A 21,366-nucleotide genomic window follows, 5' to 3' on the forward strand; every position below is an offset into this window, starting at 1 on the left:
CCTGCTGACTGAAAAGTCAGAAATCTTTTGACCTCACACAGAATGCCAGGGGTCAGCTTGCATGAGCAGCATGAAAGCAGATGTGCCATATTGTTCAGCATCTGTTCCTAACTTCACACAAATGTTTCCCTGGAAAACATAGGGCTGTCAGCATCAATAATTCTAAGCTAATCCATCAACCTTTCCCCATGTCTTGTCTCAACTATTATTCTCCTTAGAGCTTGTTTAGCTACCTATACCTGGCTAATGAGACTCAGATCAACTTCAGTTGTATTGAAGAGGTGATCTTTTGTCTCTCTTTTCTTCCTTTTACTTCCTTTTCTTGCTTTTAAATCTCTCATTTTCAAGACTCAGCCTGTATTCTCATCCTTCCTGTTCTGCCTTACTATCAGCCTGAAACCACTTCTTATTGAAGACCTTTCTCTCTTGGTACTCTAATTTTTATAGTATCGTTACAGAGTTTAGAGACAGTTTTATTGTAAGTAATAAATACTTCTAAATTCATTCAGGCATCCAGCAATTGTGTTTATTTTATGCCACCGTCACATCATGAAAGATCATAATGGTTAGAGGCCAAATGCATTTCTAAATTAATATAAAATTTATAGCCCCTCATTAATTGGGCAAAGTAATAAAGGAACAACTAATGAATAGCTTCTAGTTATTTCAAGCACTTTTAGCATACTTAAATGTTTCAAGATACATTTAAACCTATAAATCATATATAAATGAATGTGCCATGCACTGCATGCTTCTCTGCTAACACATACATGCAGGCATCTATAGTAACACTGTGAAAACTCACTCCCACATAAACAACAGATTACTGGTATTGCTAAATACGATAAAATTTATCTTACCGTTACATGAAATGTAATCAGAACTGATAAGAGTAGACTTGTGTTTCCTCTAAGAGAGACTTTCAGAGAAAGTTGAACCAAGTGTCTATTTCAAATGAGAGATAATCAAGTGTATTCAGTATATTTCTGTGTGAATAAAATGCCAGAACCATTTCAAGAATCCAATTTTCTGTATATTTCAGAGTACCTCTCTGTCTTAGTGAAACTTGGCATAGTCCTACAATAGACCCTTTGAAAGAATAAGGAGTACAGTTATTGGTTTTGCCCTCCTCTTAATGTAGCGCATTTTTCCTTTTCTATTGCTTGTTCTCTCCTTTTTCTTTCCTTTTCATAACTATATATTAAAAAAGCTGGTTTCCATAATTATGTTGATTACTATCAGAAAAGCTTTTTTAATTACAATGTTTATTTATTTCAAGACAGCGTATGACTAAAGAGCATGACAAAATCCATGAAACAAAATCAAGAATCAAGTACTTTTTGAAAGCCACCAAGGCTGCTTGTTACCAATATACAAGCGAAACACTTAATCATTCAAAATCAACCTTCTTAATAAACAAAAATGTTTATTCTGCCTCATCAAAGGGCATTCTCTTTTTACTCAAACAGTGTGAATGAGCATACAAAGACATAAGATGCATAAGAATTAAATGAACCCTCTCAGATCAAAACATACTCCATCACTACATTGTAATCAAGCCATCCTGCATTTCTTCCCTCTAATACCGAAAGGAATATACTAACTGCCAAAAAACACGGGTACTTTGATTGATCCGTTGGGTCATATATTTATTCAGTTGTAAAATTCTAGTAACTTCCATATTAGTTTTTATTTCATTATCTAGTTTTTAAATATTCACGTGGGTTTTCCAATAACTTCAATTCTGAAGTAATAAATCATTAATATTCACAGCTAGGCAACTGCAGCGAGTGCTAAAAATCAAACTCTGATTTTCATAGTCCTTGTCCAATGATTTACTCAGAAGACTAGAATACTTCTTTGCAGTATATCATATCTGCTAGGGCTGTCACCCTTTTAATTTCAGTGGTCTATAAAGTATGTCTTGTTTTTCATTTTGAAACTTATTGCTGCCTGAGGCTATTACATCTATTAGCTAAGAAACCTTTTTTACATGAAACCTAAATGTCTTTTTTCTTTCTTTCAGTTTTTCAACCTCATAATTCTTTTTCAATCTCATAATTTTTCCACATTAGGTTAGTCCTTTCTTCTCCTTTCCATGTGTTCTTCCCTCTCTGATACATACCTTTCCTGCACACCCTTTGACTTTTGTTTTGCAGCATGTAGGAACTGAAATGGATACAACAGATTCTGAAGTTTAGCTATAAGAAGTTCCACTGCCATAAAATTACGGTAGTTAAGCTATTTTATTTCTTGAAGTTTCTGACCTCATGGTCAACTGCTGTCTCTTCTCTGCAGCTGATGTTCAACCTGCTTCTCCACTTAGGAACACCTTCTCCTAACTGCCTTTTTTTCCCTGGACTCCCCCTGGAATTAGTACTTATAACTGTTTCATTGTCACTAAATGAAAAGGAAGCTGGAAGATTTGTGTCACTCGTGTACACCTTTGATGTACAGTTACTGATCTTCACTATCCTGCCCAGGCACAGAAACAATGTGTTTGCACACTCCGCTGCTCCACCTCCACAACCATCAGCACATTCAGCATCACGCTTTGAGGCTTCAGAGCCTGCTCGAGTCATCACATACTGCTCTTTGTCACCCTTTATAATACAGTATTTGTTTACCCTACATCTGTTATTTGACAGAGTCCACCCAGCATACCGGGCTTATTACACACAAAAAATACTGTGAGGATTCTAATGCTCAAAAGGAAATATTTCACATATAACGACTTCAGAAGGGTGTTTTTACAAGAGCAACAGCATATAAGCTGTGCAGGATGGTGTTTCTAAAACAAAATACTTATCATCAAGATTGACTTACAATTACTTTTGAAAACCAAACCATTAACTGCTTACCTGAAACTGAATTTTTCAGATTGTGTGTATATGAAAAACCCCAAGTGAAAAATCCCAAGCATACAAAAAAACCACATAGAAGCGTGAAAAAATTTCTAGAAGTACTTCTGATCACTTTCAACAGTGTACACTACAGGTAGTCAAAGGTTTTAATGCCCAGTAAGCTACAAAGCTACCAAATAAGAATTTTGGATTTTTTTTTTCTGTAATACAGATTACTTGATGTAAAATTATTATTTAGGGATATCTTTTTTTGTGTGTTAATAAATGATTTGTAGATCATGAACTTATTACATGTTGAAGCAATACTCAAACAATTTCAGTTAACGCAATACTCTATTAAACAATTTCAGTTAACTAGGACAGAGTATTGTGAAATATTTATGACTGGTTTACTCAGATGGACTCATTAGATCTTCTGTCAGTGAATACTAGTAGCCTGTCAGAATATTTCAGCTGATCTTATACCTTTGAGAATCTGTGACTATACAGCATTCTATGGTATAATCTATATTTATTTTAATTTTCATTGAAGCAATGTTTTAAGAATGTTTTAAATTCTTAAAACAGCTTCCCCTTTACAAGGCTATTCAATCAAAAATTCTTATCAGGTGTTTTGTTGCACTCTTGCTTCACATAAGTGACTCAGGTATCACCTCAACCTTAGGGTATACGAAGTCATTTTATTCATGCACACCCTGAAGCCAAAATCCATAAATATTTCTCATTCAGACTACAATTTTTTTTTTTTTTTAATTTGTACCGTAATAAAAACCTTCATCTGCCATTGAATTTTATTTTCTTGAAAGTAAATGCTTTGATAACCCTCAGGGAGCTTTATTAAATCTTAAAACAGTCCTTTGACAGTTAGGCCAAAGCTCAGATAACAGTTCATAACAGGATATTTATTCTTCCACAGTTCATATTAGGAACTAGAGATCAGAACATTCCTGTTAAAAATCAGAAGTGACTTGAGAGTTTATAGAAAGAATATTCCCCAAAACATTCATATCTGCCACAGGCTCTGTGTTGCCTTACTCTTTGCCCTTTTTTGCTGTCCAACAGATCCTGCTTATGTACCACAAGAGTGTGATCCTTTTGTAACCATGACAAAGGGAATTCCCAAGTAGCATCCTGTAGAAAGGGTTTCTCTCGAGAAACGGAAAACTCTTCACTTTAAAGGACTGTGGCAATGGCATTGGTTGACGGTAATTATAGAAAGAGTTCAACCTTATTTACCCAATTTATCATAGTTTGCCTACATCATCTGTTTGACTTAAATACCAAATTTGTTTACTTACATCATTAATAAAAAAAAAAAAACAAAAAAAAACTTACTTACATCATTAATTAAAAAAACCCAAAAAACAAACCAAACAACAAAAAACAAACAACCAAAAAGAACCAAGCCAAACAAAAAGCCTGACTGAAGATTACTTGATTACTTGGACATGGATAGTTCTTCCATTCAGATCTTTCCAATAAGGGTCTTCCCTGATGGGACCAATAAGAAAAAAAAATAATAAAATTAGGAGGGTATCATAACTTATTTCTCAAGAAGGAAAACAGTTCCAACCTACAAAAAGATCCAGTTGCATTCTTTCTAAAAGACTCTACCAGATCATTCTATTTCTTCTTATTAGGATTTTTCAGTATAGCCAAGAAAAAGGAAAACATACTGTGGGGTTTAATTCTTTGTATGTTTCCACTGTATTATTGTCTTTATATCCAAATGCAGGAAGAAAGGCTCAGGATACAAGCTTGATCTCTGCCCCAGTCTTTTCTTTCCAGCTTTAATTCTTTCCAGCCCCCATTGATCACTTTAACAAGAACTGATTACCAAATGGCAGAAATGGAAACAGTTAATTTTAAATGTTACAGAGTAGCAATATAGTCTTCATAACTGAAATAATGACAATATTCACTAAAATGTATTTTTGCACAACTAACCTCAGACACATAACAGTAATATGATCTCTGACTCCAGTGACTGAAATGGAAAATAGCAAAGCAAGGGTTATCTATGTTTCAGGTTCTTTCCATTGAAACTTCAGAGGTGCCATAAAGATGAGGTTGCTAACTCAAACTAGATTCTAGCTTGAGTAATTCTATACCACCCTTTAATTTTAAAATATTATGCCTCTGAATTCTATTAATAAATTTGTTTCTCTTTAAGCATTCTAATGTATCCATATTAATTTTTTTACTCAAGAAAATTATAATAATCAAGAAAATAATTGTTATAGAATAAAATAATTCTAAAGCTACTTGTTGAGTCACAAAGTGATTTAAATCACTTTGCAAATAATTTCTAAACTTTAAAACGGAGAGCAAGATAATACAGAACTAAATATAGAACTAAATATAAAATCAACTCTCTCCATTTATAATTAGCATTTTAATTATGGACGAGCCAAAACCAACAGGAAACCATAAAGAAATTAAAATGTAAACAGTTTACATCCCTCCTGAGAAAAAATAAGTTTTGGATGTGTATATACACATAAGTTTATATCAATCAGCCCTGAGAACAAAACCACAGGCAATGTTGGCATGATACATTTTTCTTTTAAATTAACTACTGTAAAAATGAACAAGTTCTTTAACAGTCATTTGGTAAATAAATTTAAATGTTAGAGTATGTGCCTTAACATATAACATGACAAAAATTAGTTCAAACAAAAGTAGTTTTTGGATTGCATGTTCGTCCAATAGAGCTAACATAGATTTTTGTCTCCTTCTATGTAGCATTTTATTTATTTATTTATTTATTTATTTAATTTCTCTCTATCTATACATCTACCTTCATCTATCTTCATTATTAAAATATCATCTCTACTGAGCAGAGAACAGCAGGATAGTAACTTTGATTTCAATTCTATGAAAAGAACTCTTTTTCCTTTTTTGATTTGTGCCATCACAGTATACAAAAATAAAATGATTAAAAGTTGAATTAGTAAAGTACAATTCATACATATTTTCATACTGTATTTTTATTATACTTATTTAAATCAGGTTTTGTTGAAGTAGACAGAAATCCCTTTTGCACATCCTTTCTTTTATAAACCTGAGTTTTGAAGATAACATGAAAAGCAAACACAACAACTAGAAATTTTTGCTTGGGAAATAATTTCTTGGTATTGCTCTACTGTGTAGACAGTTTTCAGTGGGGACAAAGGAAGGAAAGATCTATGATGAAAAACAATTCTGTGCACCATAAAAATGCAGATTTAATTATTAGAGATGTTAAAATACGTATCTGATTTTTTTTTTTTCTTCTTTTTTGTAAGATGCTATAAATGGATTTGAAACTCTCAAGATCTTCCAGGAGGCCCAGCACAATTTGTTTTACTTAACCGAATGGCACAGTAAAAAAAATTGCACTGACTCTCTGAGGGTTAAGGCTCAACTGAATATGTTATTGACATGATGGACACTGATGTGACAGTAAGGGCATGCACCGTGCTGCCTGCAATAAATGAATCATTAGACAAGCTCTGTTGGACCAGGCTTTTCAAGGAAAAGCTCCCAAATTTATATTACATTCGAAAGCTTTAGGATGGTGCAATAACGTTGACTTCTTTTTTGTGGTGGTTCCACTATTTCACCATTGCCTCTGGCAATATCATTTATATTCTGCTTTTATTGGATTTCCTGATTTTTATGCCTGGATTGTATCTAGCAGTCTAGTAAAATATGACTGTCAGACATAAACAAGATATCCCATCAGTGTTGCATCTTTTGGCTAAAGGTCTTAAATTTTTTTTCTCCTCATCCTCTGCAGGCCACACAAATATCTTATTCACATTTATGATTAAAAGAAGTTCTTGCTGCTGTATTATTTCTGCTTAAAACACTTGATTTCATGATTTAATCCTGCCTGGGATTCCAACCACATATCTAATATCCTGCCTTATAAGAAAGAGGACAAAATGCTCTGCCACGTAAGATACATATCAATACATATTCTTTTTTATCTTCCTATTTCTCTTTTATTATAATTTCTAGATGTACTAAGGCTAATTTTGGCTAGATTGACATGAGTACATTCTGCTCCTGTACATAGACTTGTATTGATTTCAAGATGGAAGATTTGTAAAAATAAAAGCAAGTTTCCAAGCACAGACTGTAATTTTTTATTGTACTCTATACCTACATAAATCATCCCATTAATAGAAGAGAAAGAAGAAACCATGACACATTTCATTATTCACACAGATTGTTGGTGCCTTTAGGTAATTCAAGTTTGTTCAAGTGGTTTGATATCTTTCTAATTACTGCTAAATTACATTACAAAACATTACTGCTTGGGCTGAACTACAAAATGAACTTGGTCTGCTTTTAGTTGCCCTATTTGAGACAAACATGTTGATGCATTAGCCTCCTTTTCTTTTCATGTAATGACTTTCTTAAACCCTGATATACAAAATTAAGTTCTTTATCCAACCTCCCCCCCCGCCTGCCTTGAAAATGATTGCATATCAACAACTCTCTTCAAACATCTGTAATTACAAGTTATGCAATTGGACTAACCTAAGGGTCAGAACTGGCTTATTGGATAAACCTTTAAGAATTCAAAGTTATATTTGTATAACATTGTGTTGAAAATCTCACCTTCCACAAACACTAATGTCGTGCTAGAATACACATGCAAAGGGTACACAGCTAAAAACCAATAATGGAAATTAAGTTAATTCCATTTTCATGAAAGCAAATATTTGAAAAAAAATTCTGAGATACTTGTTCCAGCCTATTTCCACAGTGAATGACTAAGAATAAGCTGTCTAGTAAATATTGTTCACTCAGCTAAAATGCATTACTATTATTTAATAGAAGGTAAATGTCCACAAACTGAAAATAAATGTATATATTCATTGTCATCTAATCTATCATATGAATTGAGGTTGCTGTTGCCCTCTTCTATACTGCCCATAGCCGTACCGATCATTCTTTTTGAATGTTTAAACTCTTAGAAGGGGTTGCACGAGTCATTGTTTAAAGCACATCAGAATTACTGCAGTGAATTGTAGAGGAAAATGTAGCCATCCACACTTTTTTTGAAACACAGGGCAAGTTACCTGTGGCATGCTGGACTGCTGACATGGGATAAAGGTACAAGTTATGAATCTGTGTCGCTTAGCTGATTCTAAATCAGTGCTGACACTTTATGAAACAAATCTGAAGCAATGAGACAAATGAGCAATCAGTGACCTTGTACAGATAAATACCTCTTTATGTTCTCAATGCAACTCTATAAAGTAACCGTTGATTATAGGCAGTTTTCCCTAAGCATTCAAGTTCTGGATACCATAGCACAATTTTCCAAAGCCACAAATGCAAGGTCAGGTTGAATTTACTTAAACTACTGTATAAATAGATCTTTTTTTCTCTACAGTGAATGGAATCACATTTTTACAAGGGAGTAAGTAGAGTGCAAACTATTTATTCCCTTTTTCTATTGGGAACTTTACTAGTATTCTGCCATTATATCTGCATGACCAAACAAATATAAAAATGAGAAATTAATTTTATTCCATTTTCTCTTAATCAGAGATAATTTGTAACAATAAACACCAAAATCTCAGGAATAAAATAAAAGATTTAAAATCTGCTTTCAGCCACCCAGAATCAATAACGTACCCTGCACATTAAATAAAGGCAATTCGTATTTGTTAAGTTGTGCTATTAAATAGCACTGTTTTAAACAATACCTGCCTACTTTTTACAGGGAGATGCCTTTGCATGAGATGCCTAGCACTATAAAATCGCTAACCAAATATCTGTAATGGTGGCTTGACCATTTGTGCAAATTCTTGCCATGCGTATATGTAACAAATAGGAGACGGCAAACTTGATTTCAGATTAGTTGCCTTTCCACTGCAACACAACAGACTCTGACTTTTTCCCCTTTCATTGGAGAAAAATAAAAAGAGGAGATAACAGAGATGTAGAGAAATTAATTAGGATTGTGCACATTAATTACTATACAGTCAAGTACATACACCATACTTTCATTGACATATCAAGATTTTTTTTTTCATAAGAGCTAGAAAAGGAGGTATACAATACAGGAGGTACATATACAAAACTAGATAAAAAGTGATTTATAAGAATGGCATTAGAATCCTTAAAAGGAGTTCTTCATTGTACTTAGCACTATGTGACGTGCTCAAAAGAGAGTAAGAATAAATCAGATCATCCGTACACACCGTACTCCAAATGAAACAGGACACAAGTTTTACAAAATACCCTCCAGCTCCATAAAGACGTGCTTTTACATGAATGTTAACAAATGAGATAAAAAAAATGCAAGTAAAATTGACTTGTAGCAAGATTCTTTTGCTGACGTGCCAGGGGCAAGTGTTTGTATCGTTCATGGAGCAGACAGGTTCATTCAAGAAGCTCAAGTTTCTGTTTTCAAGTGCAACATAAAAAGGAGATGAGAACATAGCCAATTATATAAATAAGACTCTATGTGTGTGTGTATGCATGTGCACGTGCACATGTGTGCATGATTTTCTAACTAATACTCATTTTAGCTGGCTGAAAATTTTCCAAACTTTGTTTCAAAGGAATTATAAATCTGAGCAGGAAATATTCTTGAGGAATACACAGCTTTTTCATAGGAATTTTCAATAAAATGTTATAAAGATGATATCTAATGTTTGAGACTAAAAGATAGTAAGATAGAGGTCATGTATCTATTAAAAAGGAACATCAGAAATGAGAAGGACTAATAGCCTATGAGTAGGACACTTACCTGGGACATGATCTATATTGGAGACTGCATGAATTTGAACCTTGGTCTCCGATATCTTGACTAAGTCTCTTAATCATTAATAATTAATGATATTGCCTGCTCTGGACTGGATCTTTCTCACTACAAAAAACAAACAAAAAGGAAACAAAAGCTTTCTTGCATTCATCCCAAAATGGGACATCAGGTTCTTGAAAACTAAAATATTGAGGGATGTAGAAAAATAGTTTTCTATCTAGGTAAGAGATAACAAGCTTTGAAAATTGGGTCATTTACAGGTAAAAATAAATTATTGACAATAAATGACTGACATTGAAATAAATGAAATCTGCAGATGTGACAGAACACATTTAATAAATATCCAGCAACTGCTACTATTAAATCATAATAATATTTATTCAAAACCTAGTAACAAACTGCTGCCTTTGTAAAATGAAAGAAGCTGTCTGTTTGCCAAAAAACTAAATTGGTTGTGAGTAGAGATAAGCACAGCTATTACAAAACTTCATAAATTTGCAATGCCAATGTGCTACAAATTGGACATTCGTCAACAAAAATTAGCTAAGAAATGTAAAAGAGCTTTTTTTAGTTCTACTTAAAATTGTATTAATTGACATGGGCAAATACTATCTTTATGGCATAGATCGGCAGAACCAACTGAACTGATAACAGATCAAATACTGTTTTGAATATCAAATAAAGAGATTCGGATGGTCAAAGAATCTTAAAAATAAAATGACAGCTCATATCCCTGTTGTGCTTGTTGAGAAATTGATAACGAGTATTACAGTATAGTTTAGCAAAGAAATTATTTTCATATTCTACGTTATTCCATGACAGTTTGCTATAAGTCTAGATAAAAGCATTGAACACACCTGCTTTAGTTCTGTACCACTAAAACCCTAAGTATCTAATTATCACTTTAATGGAGAAATTGTACTTTTCAAGAAAGCATAAGTATTTTTTCCATATTGGATATTAAGATCAGAAGAGTGTGAGTGTGTATGTGTATGTATCCCAAACACACAAGTTAAAAAATTGTAAGATTTCCTTATTCTTGCACTGCAACCAAAACCCGGGAAAATATAGCTGTGTTTACAGGTCTCTATAAGTAATATTAATAAAATATAATTCAGATTTAGATTTTTCCAGATCTGAAAGATTCTAATTCTAAAAATCAAAATCCTAAAGGAATATAGGGACAATCTATAAGGATGCAAAAAGAGAGGAGTTAATGGTTGCATATATCTGTTTTAATATGTATGCTGTCACATAAAAAGAAATCAAGCTTAGTTGGCATGTATATCTTCCAGCAGACATTCAACCATCTTGCAGACTACCTGCTGTCGAAACAACATGAACTTGAAGCGAGGCAGCCAGCAACCACAGTGTATTCAGTTGTGAGCATGGCACATGTGAATCCTAGCCAGGAAATTCAAACTGCGGTTTATGCTCGGCTTATGTTGGAAGCTAAATTAAATTTCAAGCACCCTTGAGGAATAATTGTCTCAACCAAGACTATAAGTTGTCTCATTCCTGATTTTAAAAGTAATACCCATGGAACTACTAGCAAGAGGAGTTTAACATGTATCAATACAGAAAACATCATGCCATGATAGCAGTGAAAACTGCCTTCAACACTGCAAGTAACAGTCGCAAAAGAAAATACCTGAATTGGGTGACTATTATTAGAGGGGTAACAAAATAAGTCTTTTCATACATTGATTCCTAATGGAAAAGCAGAATATGAAGACACACAAAACCAGATGTACAACCAAAACCATCAAAAGAATTTGGTGCTGATACTTCTTAGGATATGTGGCTGAGTCACAGACTAACCCAAAAGAGATCCTAAGAATTAAAGGAGTTCACATTTGCACTTTTCCTGCCATTACAATTTTTTCAGCCTCAGTAAACTCCAAACTTCAATGTAATGTAGTAAGCAACAGAATAATGTAATATCAAGTAAATGCCAATATCAGTGTCAATTGTGTACATATTAGAAAATGTATAAACGCACTGATATTAAATGATTCCCCCACCAAGAGGGGGACTTAGGTTTCTATGCTGAGTGCCCCATGTCACTTCACAATGTCACTTCACAGCAGTAAGAGGAATATTTTGAATTTCATTTTTAAAACTGTAATTTGAAGCACTTTCAGAAAACTTTCAGTCACATATTTATGCACTGGTATTTATTAGTGACGAAAATATAAGAGGTTTTTTTTTTTTTACAGAGTAAGTAATCAGACTGACAGACTGTTAATATACTTTATTTGTTAACAGCTATATGAAAAATAAATTATATAAAATTGTAGTTCCATTGAGGTTAGAATAACTTAAAGACTATACAAGATTAAAAAAAAATATATAGGAGAGAATAATGTTCAAGTGATTAAATCTTTAAGGAAAAAGTAAGCTAACTACTTATGCTATGGACTATAAAATACATGACGACAAGAATGCAGGCACTGTAAAAAATATTTCTTTCCTTGCTATCCCCCACAATTCATATATATTATGTAACTGAAATAACCAGGATGTTATAAATACACAACATAGTCATACTTTACCCTGTGGTTATGTCACCAAATTACGACTTGAGTGTCCCATCCTTCTTGAAACACCTAGTATACTAATTGTATAGGCACAAAAAAGTAACTAACAACTTTGACCTTCATTAGACGTCCATAACCTAGACTAAATGACAGGTAATTACCCTGAGGGAAAGTGAAAGACGGACATTTTCCATGGGGGAGCCTGTGGACCATGGCAAGGTTAGTACAAGGAAAGGAAATTATAAATGTTCCATAAAACTCAAGTCTCCTAAGCCTATTATTTTGATGTTTAGCATGTATCCTTTGAAGATCAGGCCTAGGAGACATGAGGAAAGTTGAGTTAATTCTTGAAGACAGCAGTTTTTACTTTTCAGGCAAGCATTTAATACAATAGATGATGTTCAAGCATGTGATTCAGAGATTATGATGGTTCCATTAGGGGATAATATATTGTAAAGGCTGCCAAATTATTTCATCTTTACCACTCAGGACAGAGTAGTTCCACTTGATGCACATAAAACAACAAAGAGTTTTATTACAATGACGAGTTTAGACCAGGGATTATTTCAGAGCATTTTGTTCAAGGTCAGATCTTCCTCTAATACAGCCTACTCCTACTCTAATACAGCCTCCTACTACTTTCCATGTAAACCCAGGATGGTATGGTGTGTTACATCTACATGCATCTGTCAGGGGAAACGTTTAGGGACTTTGTCCTGAAGTTCTTACATGCTTTCACATATGTCTTTCTAAACAGATGATGGAACAGTGAGGTAACAGATCTCAACTAGATGTTAAAGGACAGTAACGCTAAACTACCAGTGGGGGAATATCTTTCAAAAAATGATCACTGCACCTCTGAGTCCTCCGTCTAATATTCCTTTTGCTACACAGATACTGACTACCTTCAGTTTTGCTCGTCTAACTGATACATACTATATCAGGAAAGTTATTTATGGCTTGTATTTACCTTTCAAGTTTCTTTCGTACATCATACATTGGAAGAAGAAACTATATACTCAAAAGTTCCTCTAAGTTTCCCAGCTATATTACTTAATCTGAAAAAAAGGAGACCTGCACAATTTGCCTGTCCTATGTTCTTACACAACTGCAAATAAAGCATATTTCCTTTTTAATTACTTCATTGCTGAGCTATTCAACATCCGTGCCTTAAGGACAATGCACTTCCGTTGCCTGTCTTACTATGAGATGAATGGCCTTATGGGAGATCCTGTTTCTCCTCCTTGTGCATAAAAAGGGCTTGGGATAACCAGCTCAGATTCAGAATGCAACTTTTACAGGCAAGGTCAGTATATTCAGAAAACTTTCTCAACTGGACAATCCATAAATTGAACTCAGAAAGGCTTTACCGTGCCAATTGGTCACTGGCTTCAGCTGTACAGTTAAAAATAGAAAGTGAACAGCTAATACAAATTAATATTTTTGTAATTGTCAGCCAGCAATGACAAACCTATGCCCTGGCTCTTCACGACCCCTTGAAGTGGTGCAATTACTATTGTTTTTATAAAAATCTCAACATTAGCATGTGCTAAAACAGCAAATAATTTCAAACGATGTCAAAATGTCAAAGCAGTTCAATTTCAACTATTATTTTATCATGGCTAGATTCCTCTTTTGTGCAAAAACTCTTTAAACCAGTTTAGCAAAAGTGGTTTCCTTTTCAAAACATTTCTAGCTGCACTCCTGATTTCCAATCACCGCCAGACCAAATGTAATTTCTTAGTTTATCTATCTATCTTAGAAATTACCAAATGTAATTTCTTAGTTTATATCTATCCATACTTACATACATGCACATGGAAGAAATATATGTATATTTCAAAGCCACTGCATTCTTTAAATACATGAAGTTTAGGTTCATACAATAGATCATTTTACTCAGATGTTTGCCACTAAGAACATGACTCCTTTAGACTTGATACAAATTTCCCGCTGGGGCTCAAATATGCGTGTGTGGGCATAAGCGTGAAGATCTTACTAAACTTCTTATACGGCAATCTTCTAGAAATCAATTTTTGAACCCATACAGACACTCTACTGTGAGTACTAACTAGTCCAAGCGGAAGACTAATGTTCCATGAATATGCAGAAGAAAACGGTTATTCTTCACTGCATATTTAACATAATGGATTAGAACATGATCCAAAGTACCGATGCTTATAAAAGCAGAAGCAAATACTGACAGACTTTTCTCATTCTTTCAGCTTTAAGTTATATGACCTACCTAGAGCTATTACATGTAGCCTTATAATATTAAATAACCTATTATCATGTCATTTAATTACTCTATTTTTAACAGCCTCTTTAGAAAACATTTGTGTGCACTTTAAGATACACTATCTCAGGTCATAAACCACAGAATCATATGGATTCTGTTTTCTGCAACAGTTTAACCACAGATTGTTCCATAAATTTATATAAAAGTTGGAGGACAAAACCATATCAGTCCTGAAGCAGTACATTTCATTAAACAAAAGCATGAAATATTTTGCCATGAAAAGAATAAAGGTTAATATTTTTATGTCAACAGAGATATACTACATATAAATTTCAGTAAGAATGATCTGGTGGTGATATGCTCATTAGATAAAATGCTTCTATTATTATTTTTAAGTACAAGATCCTTCGGTAATAGTAATTTTTGCAAATTGTTCATGATGAGCTCTTAAGTAGGAATTTTCATTCCTGAGGTAGTTAAGGGGTATATGATATTCCAAAATGAACAGTTTTCCCAAGCACAGGCAATATTGCAGGGAGGAGTATGTAGGGTGTATATGAAAGAGGAATGATATGTTCCGCTTCTGTTTTCTAAATCACTTACTGGTATATTTGGCTATGGTAAATATGAATATACAAAATTAATTTTAATTCTGTAACAGGAGGGTTAAAGATTAATTCACACTACTCAGTGGCATAGCATTTATCTGTGTTTATAACAAACTTAGCATTATTACAGATGCACATAATCTTTGTGATTTTTGAATTGTAATAATGAAATAACAAATTTATAAATGAAGTGTGTAACATTTCAAACACTATTTTTGTGAAATTATTAAGCCAGTGTTTGCATAATTGTTTCAGATACATACATCTTTCAACTACTGAAGCAAGGTCTTCAATTCACTAAGTACTACACAAAACTGCTGAAACAATCCAGTTCTTTCCTGCAATAGATTATTGCACTGATCTATTGAGTCACCATAAACGTTTATATTTTTAAGAAAGCTTTGGCATACGGGAAAGAAAAATATTTCAAAATGTCTGTTTTGGTTTTGTCTTTAAAAGACTGTATGTTCAAATTGTAAGAGTTTTAAACTGGATAGTGCTATAGTAGCTTATAGCATGGAAGGTCAAACATTGCCTAGGCATGGAAGCAGTAGCTTCAAATATTATATTGGAATGCAATCTTCTGCACAGAGAAAAATTCTGTGCTTTTTAAAACATCTTCTTAAACTATTTAAATTTCCATGCTTAATTCTCCTCTGGAATAATAGCAGAATATCTTACTAAAGTCAACAGATATGCCTAAATATGCCCCTAACAAAAATAACAAAAGCATATGCGGATGCAAGCATGTTTTGCAAGCACGTTACGCTAAAAAAAAACCCAGCCCAAACAAAATAAAACAAAAAAAAAACCCAAACCCCCAAACAACCTCCCCCCAAAACTTCTAACAAACTCTTCAGTACATGAATATTAAAGTCTTACAGTCATCAAAATATGAATCCCACATATTCATCCACTAGTGGCAACTCAGAAGTGGCAATTTATCAGCACAATACAACTCACCGGGCAATGATCTCAGATAACCCTATGCATTACAGAGCATTAGCAGAGATAGAACAATTTTAGACATGTTTAATGCTGGTTTTGTTGGCTGGTTTTTATTTACAATAAATTATTGGAGAATAGAAATGTGCTATGACCCTAGGAATTAGAAATGTATTACTAGCTACATCAAAATAGAGCTTATGAGGGTCAAAATCCAGTGAGAGAGACTACACTGATCTTAGCAGAAACACTTCTATTTTAAATGGTGTAGTGTTCTATCTTTTTATTTGATATACAAAATGACACTACTCCACTGCCAACTAGTGAGCACTCCTACTACCTTTATCAAAACAAAGCTTTGGGAGCAGTTGGGTAGTTTCTACTGAACACAGAATTTCATTCAGATGTGCCACTGAAATACAGACTTGGTAACACTTTGCTGCTATTAAAGATTCCAGATGAAGGCTGTCTCATAAAAGCCTGTGGCTTTTATACCCATCTACCCCCTCTCATCAACATCAAAACAGCTACTCTAAGTTCTAGGTGAAAACCAATCCAAATGGTCAGTAAACTCTAAAGAAATACTAAGAACAACATAAACTGAAAAAGCCATCCTAAGTTGACCCAACTAACCCAGTTTTCTCCTAAGAGAGATACCATACAGGACAGGCATAGCAAACACCCGCTGATTGTTGTCAGTGGTGACAAGCAACCAGGAGATGCTTGGGGTAGTCACCATGATGCTTTTGGTTGGGCAAACGACAAAAAAATATCTAAGATCCAGATATATTTTCAGCGGACACGAGTTACCAAAAATATCTGAATAGACAGGACACAGGTCACCTCACTGCAGAATATACACAAAAAGTATAACTATCTGAAGTAATGCTTAAAGGAGATACGATTTTTAATCCAAAATTTCAATATTCGTATATAACACGGTAAAGGAGAGAGAACTAAAACTACAAGTTATTACTTCAAGAAACAGGGTACATAAGGTCACTGTGATACTTACCACTGTGAAATTCATAACCTTCAAAATCCATATTGTCATTGCTAAGTTAACAATCATGGTAACCAACAGCAGAAGGACAAAGAAGTATAAGCACCTCTTTCGCCATCCATAAATCCCTACTGGGTAAAACTGAGGATGTTCAGTCCTTGGAAGGCTGTTCTGTTGTGTTGCTAATATGTACTGCTCTCGTGTCATCTGGAAAAGAAAGAAGTAAGTATAAATAAGCAAATAAGACGTCTGTTTTTCGTAGATTTTATTATATGAAGATTATCTGAGAATGTATAGAAAATCAGTTTCTATGGGCACAGAAGGGATGCATTCACTCAGCAGTAACCACATCAATGTAAGGCACTTAGTAAGACTTTGGTGGTTTTCATGAATTTAAATTTAAAATAAAACTTTGGTTTGATATTTCAGATTGGATTTGCATTTCAAATTTATCAGCAAGAAATTGTAAAAAATATTCATGCAATCCATGTATGTATCTTACATTCTATTTCTGAAGAGTCTGTTATTGTCCTTTACGAGGTCATTCAGGAGAATTTTTTTTTTAGAAAAGTCATGTAACTTTTTTTGTACTGGTTTTGGCTGAGATAAAGTTAATTTTCATCATAGTAGCTTGTAGCCAATACCAGTAAACTCTTTCATACAAAGAGAAGAAAAATCTTTCTAGAAAGGCATCAGTCATGAATGAAGTTATTACACTTTTATTATACTTAATAAATTAAATAAATAACTTATGTCATTAAACATACACCCATATTTTACACAAAAGTATGTCATTGTGTATATCATATTTTACAGAAAAAGAAACATGAAAACCCTTCAAAGTTTTAATTTTGCCTATTAGGACATATGGATACTACCATCATTTGTTGTTTTCCTGAACCATTTTAAGTTCTTCTAGCATACAAACAAGCAGTAACTGTTCGCAAACTTCTTAAAGAAGTTATCATTAATTCTTCTTTAGAGCAAAAAATGTTTATGGCATTTAATAGGAAACCATTAATCATTTTTCACATTCTTAACTTTCTTTTCAGAGATATTTATATTCATATTCAGCTGTCACATTGCCTTTAGACTGGAAGGTATTAACTTTTCTCCATGACTTGAAAATGAAATTAAAGCAATCTCGTTCTCTTTAAGTAACAGTTCTTTCAGAAATGTGCCTATTAAAAAAAAATGGTTTAATAGGTTTTATGCTCAGGAGGAGGAAAAAACCACAAAACACGAAACAAAGAAATACTCAAAACAAACAAAAACAAACAAACAAAACCCCAACAAACTTATAAACCAGATAGAATGATCAGTTTTACTCCTAAAAGCTGTCTTTGTTTTCACTGAAAGAAAGTACAAAATGAACAAAAATAGGTCAGTTGATTCAATTAGAAATAAAAACTAAATTAAATCTATTTGAGGGATCAAACAAATGCTGATTTCATAAGATTTTTAAAATGTAAATCTCAAAAATGTTTACATAAACATCTGTATTGCTAGATATTTATCCAAATCAAAACTCTTGAGGTTTTACCATGCACTTCTTAGTGAATGAGATATCAATGGCATAAATTAGCTCACTGTGAATAATTACAGCCACAAGTAATAGAATACACATCCATATTATAACAGTACGCATATTGCTGAAATAAACCAAAACAGAAATAACAAATTTATAAAGCATGTATTAAATAAATTAGTAAACAGGCTGTTTGTCATTTTTATTCTTTTCAATCAGAATTGCTTCTTTTTGCCCATAATTTGAACTGAATGTAGCATTTAGCAGATTATTTATGCAGCAAACCTTTACAAACAGAACTTCCCTCAACAACATTTCTCACTCCTTCCAGAGCAAAGTCTCACCAGACTTCAAGACCTTAGATCACCCCTTTATCGTATTCTGGCAGCATTCATCCTAGCTGTGTCCGAATTCCTTATGCATTCAGAAACTGAATACATGAAAGGGTTAGTCATCTTCCTCCTTATAAGGAGCTTCTACACATTTAGCCAGCCATTGTAACAAAAATGCAATGCATGATTACATTTGGAGATTTAAAATAATTAGTATTTTTTACAGCATTTCCATTGTCACAGAATCATAGGAATTTGGATTGGAAGGGACCTTTAGAAGTCACATAGTCCAACCCCCCCATGCAATGAACAGGGACATCTTGAACCAGACCAGGTTTTAGAAGTCATCTAGTCCACCCCTCCGTGCAATAAACATGGACATCTTCAACTAGACCAGGTTGCTCAGAGCTCCGTCCAACCTGGCCTTGAATGTTTCCAGGGACAGGGTATTGTCTTGTGATGTTAGTCTATATATTATTTCCACAACAATTATTACCATTAAAAACAGTTGAGAGGTCAATTCCCAGAGTGTGAGAATGCCAGAAGCAGCACTGCCCCTAAAACTATGAACGTGGCCCCATGAAATACGCCCTTTGCAGCACAATCATTAAATACAATGACATTTTAGTCCACCACCGCAGTCAGGCACCAGTCAGTTCCCTCAGTGTTCAACTTGGCGATGCACATTGTGCCCCTGCATCCCATGGAGGTCCACAGTGAAGCAGATATCCACCCTGTAGCCAGTGGACGACCCAACACCAGAGAAGGTGGATGTGACAGAGTCTGTGACCCTGTGAAAAGCATGTGCTGGAGCAGGCTCCTGGCAGGACCTGTGACCCCGTGGAGAGGAGACCACAGTGGAAGAGCAGGTTTTCTGCTTCCCTGTGGGGCGCCCATGCTGGAGCAGTCCATTCCTGAAGAACTGCACCCCATGGAAAGGACCCCTGGTGGAGCAGTTCACAAAGAACTGCAGCCCATGTGAAGGACCCATGCTGGAGAAATTAATGAAGGACTGTCTCCCGTGGGTGGGATCCTATGCTGGAGTAGGGGAAGAGTTGAGGAGGAAAGACCAGCAGAGACAACATGTGATGAACTGACCCCAACCCCCATCCCCATCCCCATCCCCCTGCGCTGCTCTGGGAGAGGAGGTAGAGAAATGGGGAGTAAAGTTGAGCCTGGGAAGAAGGGAGATGTGTGGGGAAGGTGTTTTAAGATTTGGGGTTTATTTCTCATTACCCTACTCTGACTTCTAATTGGCAATAAATTAATTTAATTTCCCTGAGCCGAGGCTGTTTTGCCTGTGCGGCTGGTGGGTATCTGGTGGCTAGCCAAGGTCAACCCACCACAATCATCTACAAGCAATTTTGTTCTTAAATCTGTTGAATATTTTTCCAACCAAAAACCAAAATAAGCATTTTAATTCTGAAACTGTTCAATATAAAACCACATGCCACCAGCTGCTTTCAGACCTCAGGCAAGTTGGTTAGACCCAATTCACATAACATCAATTCTTCCCAACCATCCACAAGGATCAAGGCCTCAGTTTTCTAAGGACTGAACATATATACATAATAAACAGGACCAAAGAATTTTCCATTTTCTAGGAATTTAAAAATATTGTTGTGATTTAGGCTTTATTTTTTAGGGTTATTAATCTGGCCAGTTACAGTTACTGGCAGCACTACTGATTTGTACACTCGTGTGGAAAAAATCATCAGCTGATTTTTAAACTATTGAAAAACAAAAAAAAATCCTAGTTGCTCTGGTAATTAGTACCTGGAGATGTTAAAAGTATTAAGGCAAAAACCACACAAATGTCTGATAAATATCTCCATTTTGTATCATGCCATCAGTGACTGAAAAGATACTAGACCATATCTACTTCAGATAAGTACCATTAACTGAGGAGGAACTGCTGTGAGCTCTTTGTGTTTTGTAAATCATAAAAAGGCAAATAAATTCCAGAACACTAGAAGGACAAGTAAGTTATTAAAGTGTTTTTAAAAGTGACTTGCATAAGCCTTGCTAAACCATGCAGTATGACAGAATATCTTTCCAAAAAATGGTCATACTTAAAAAAGTCTGACAAGCTTTTGCCAAGACTCCTGATTTATAAAGTGCATGTATACTTTATATATAAATATACATACACAGGTATTTATGAATAAATATGGATACATGTAGATCGTGGAATACATACAAACTTTTGATGACTGGGTTGATATTGCATCCTATTTAACTTACAAAATACGTTATAAAAATGAACATTTTAAACTAGGCGACTGACAGATCTTATTGATGAGGAATTATTAATGGTACTTATGAAATGGACATTTAAAAAAATCTGACTGTGGTATAAGCTTAATGCTATTCCCTTATTCAGGTCTTGTAAATATGAAATGACTGGTGACAACATTCAAGATGAGACAAGAACTATGGTTTGAAAATTTACATGGGTTTCTGACATTACGATGCTTGAGGGTCTCAAACCAAAAATAATTAATTTACAGAAGTGCTCTGTAAAATTTTTGAAGG

General features: G+C 34.2%; 1 protein-coding gene across 1 annotated transcript in view; it reads right to left on the minus strand.

Moving 5' to 3' along the window:
* The window catches only part of SGCZ (sarcoglycan, zeta), a 227,451-nt gene extending 210,273 nt beyond the window's left edge, over positions 1–17,178 (minus strand). The window contains exon 1 of the mRNA XM_009884990.1: positions 16,984–17,178. Coding sequence (XP_009883292.1) covers positions 16,984–17,178 — 195 coding nt within the window. The remainder of the gene's footprint in view (positions 1–16,983) is intronic.
* Between the last annotated feature and the right edge of the window lie 4,188 nt (positions 17,179–21,366).

Source organism: Charadrius vociferus, unplaced genomic scaffold (genome assembly GCF_000708025.1).
Source record: "Charadrius vociferus isolate BGI_N301 unplaced genomic scaffold, ASM70802v2 scaffold134, whole genome shotgun sequence".
Classification (NCBI taxonomy): domain Eukaryota; kingdom Metazoa; phylum Chordata; class Aves; order Charadriiformes; family Charadriidae; genus Charadrius; species Charadrius vociferus.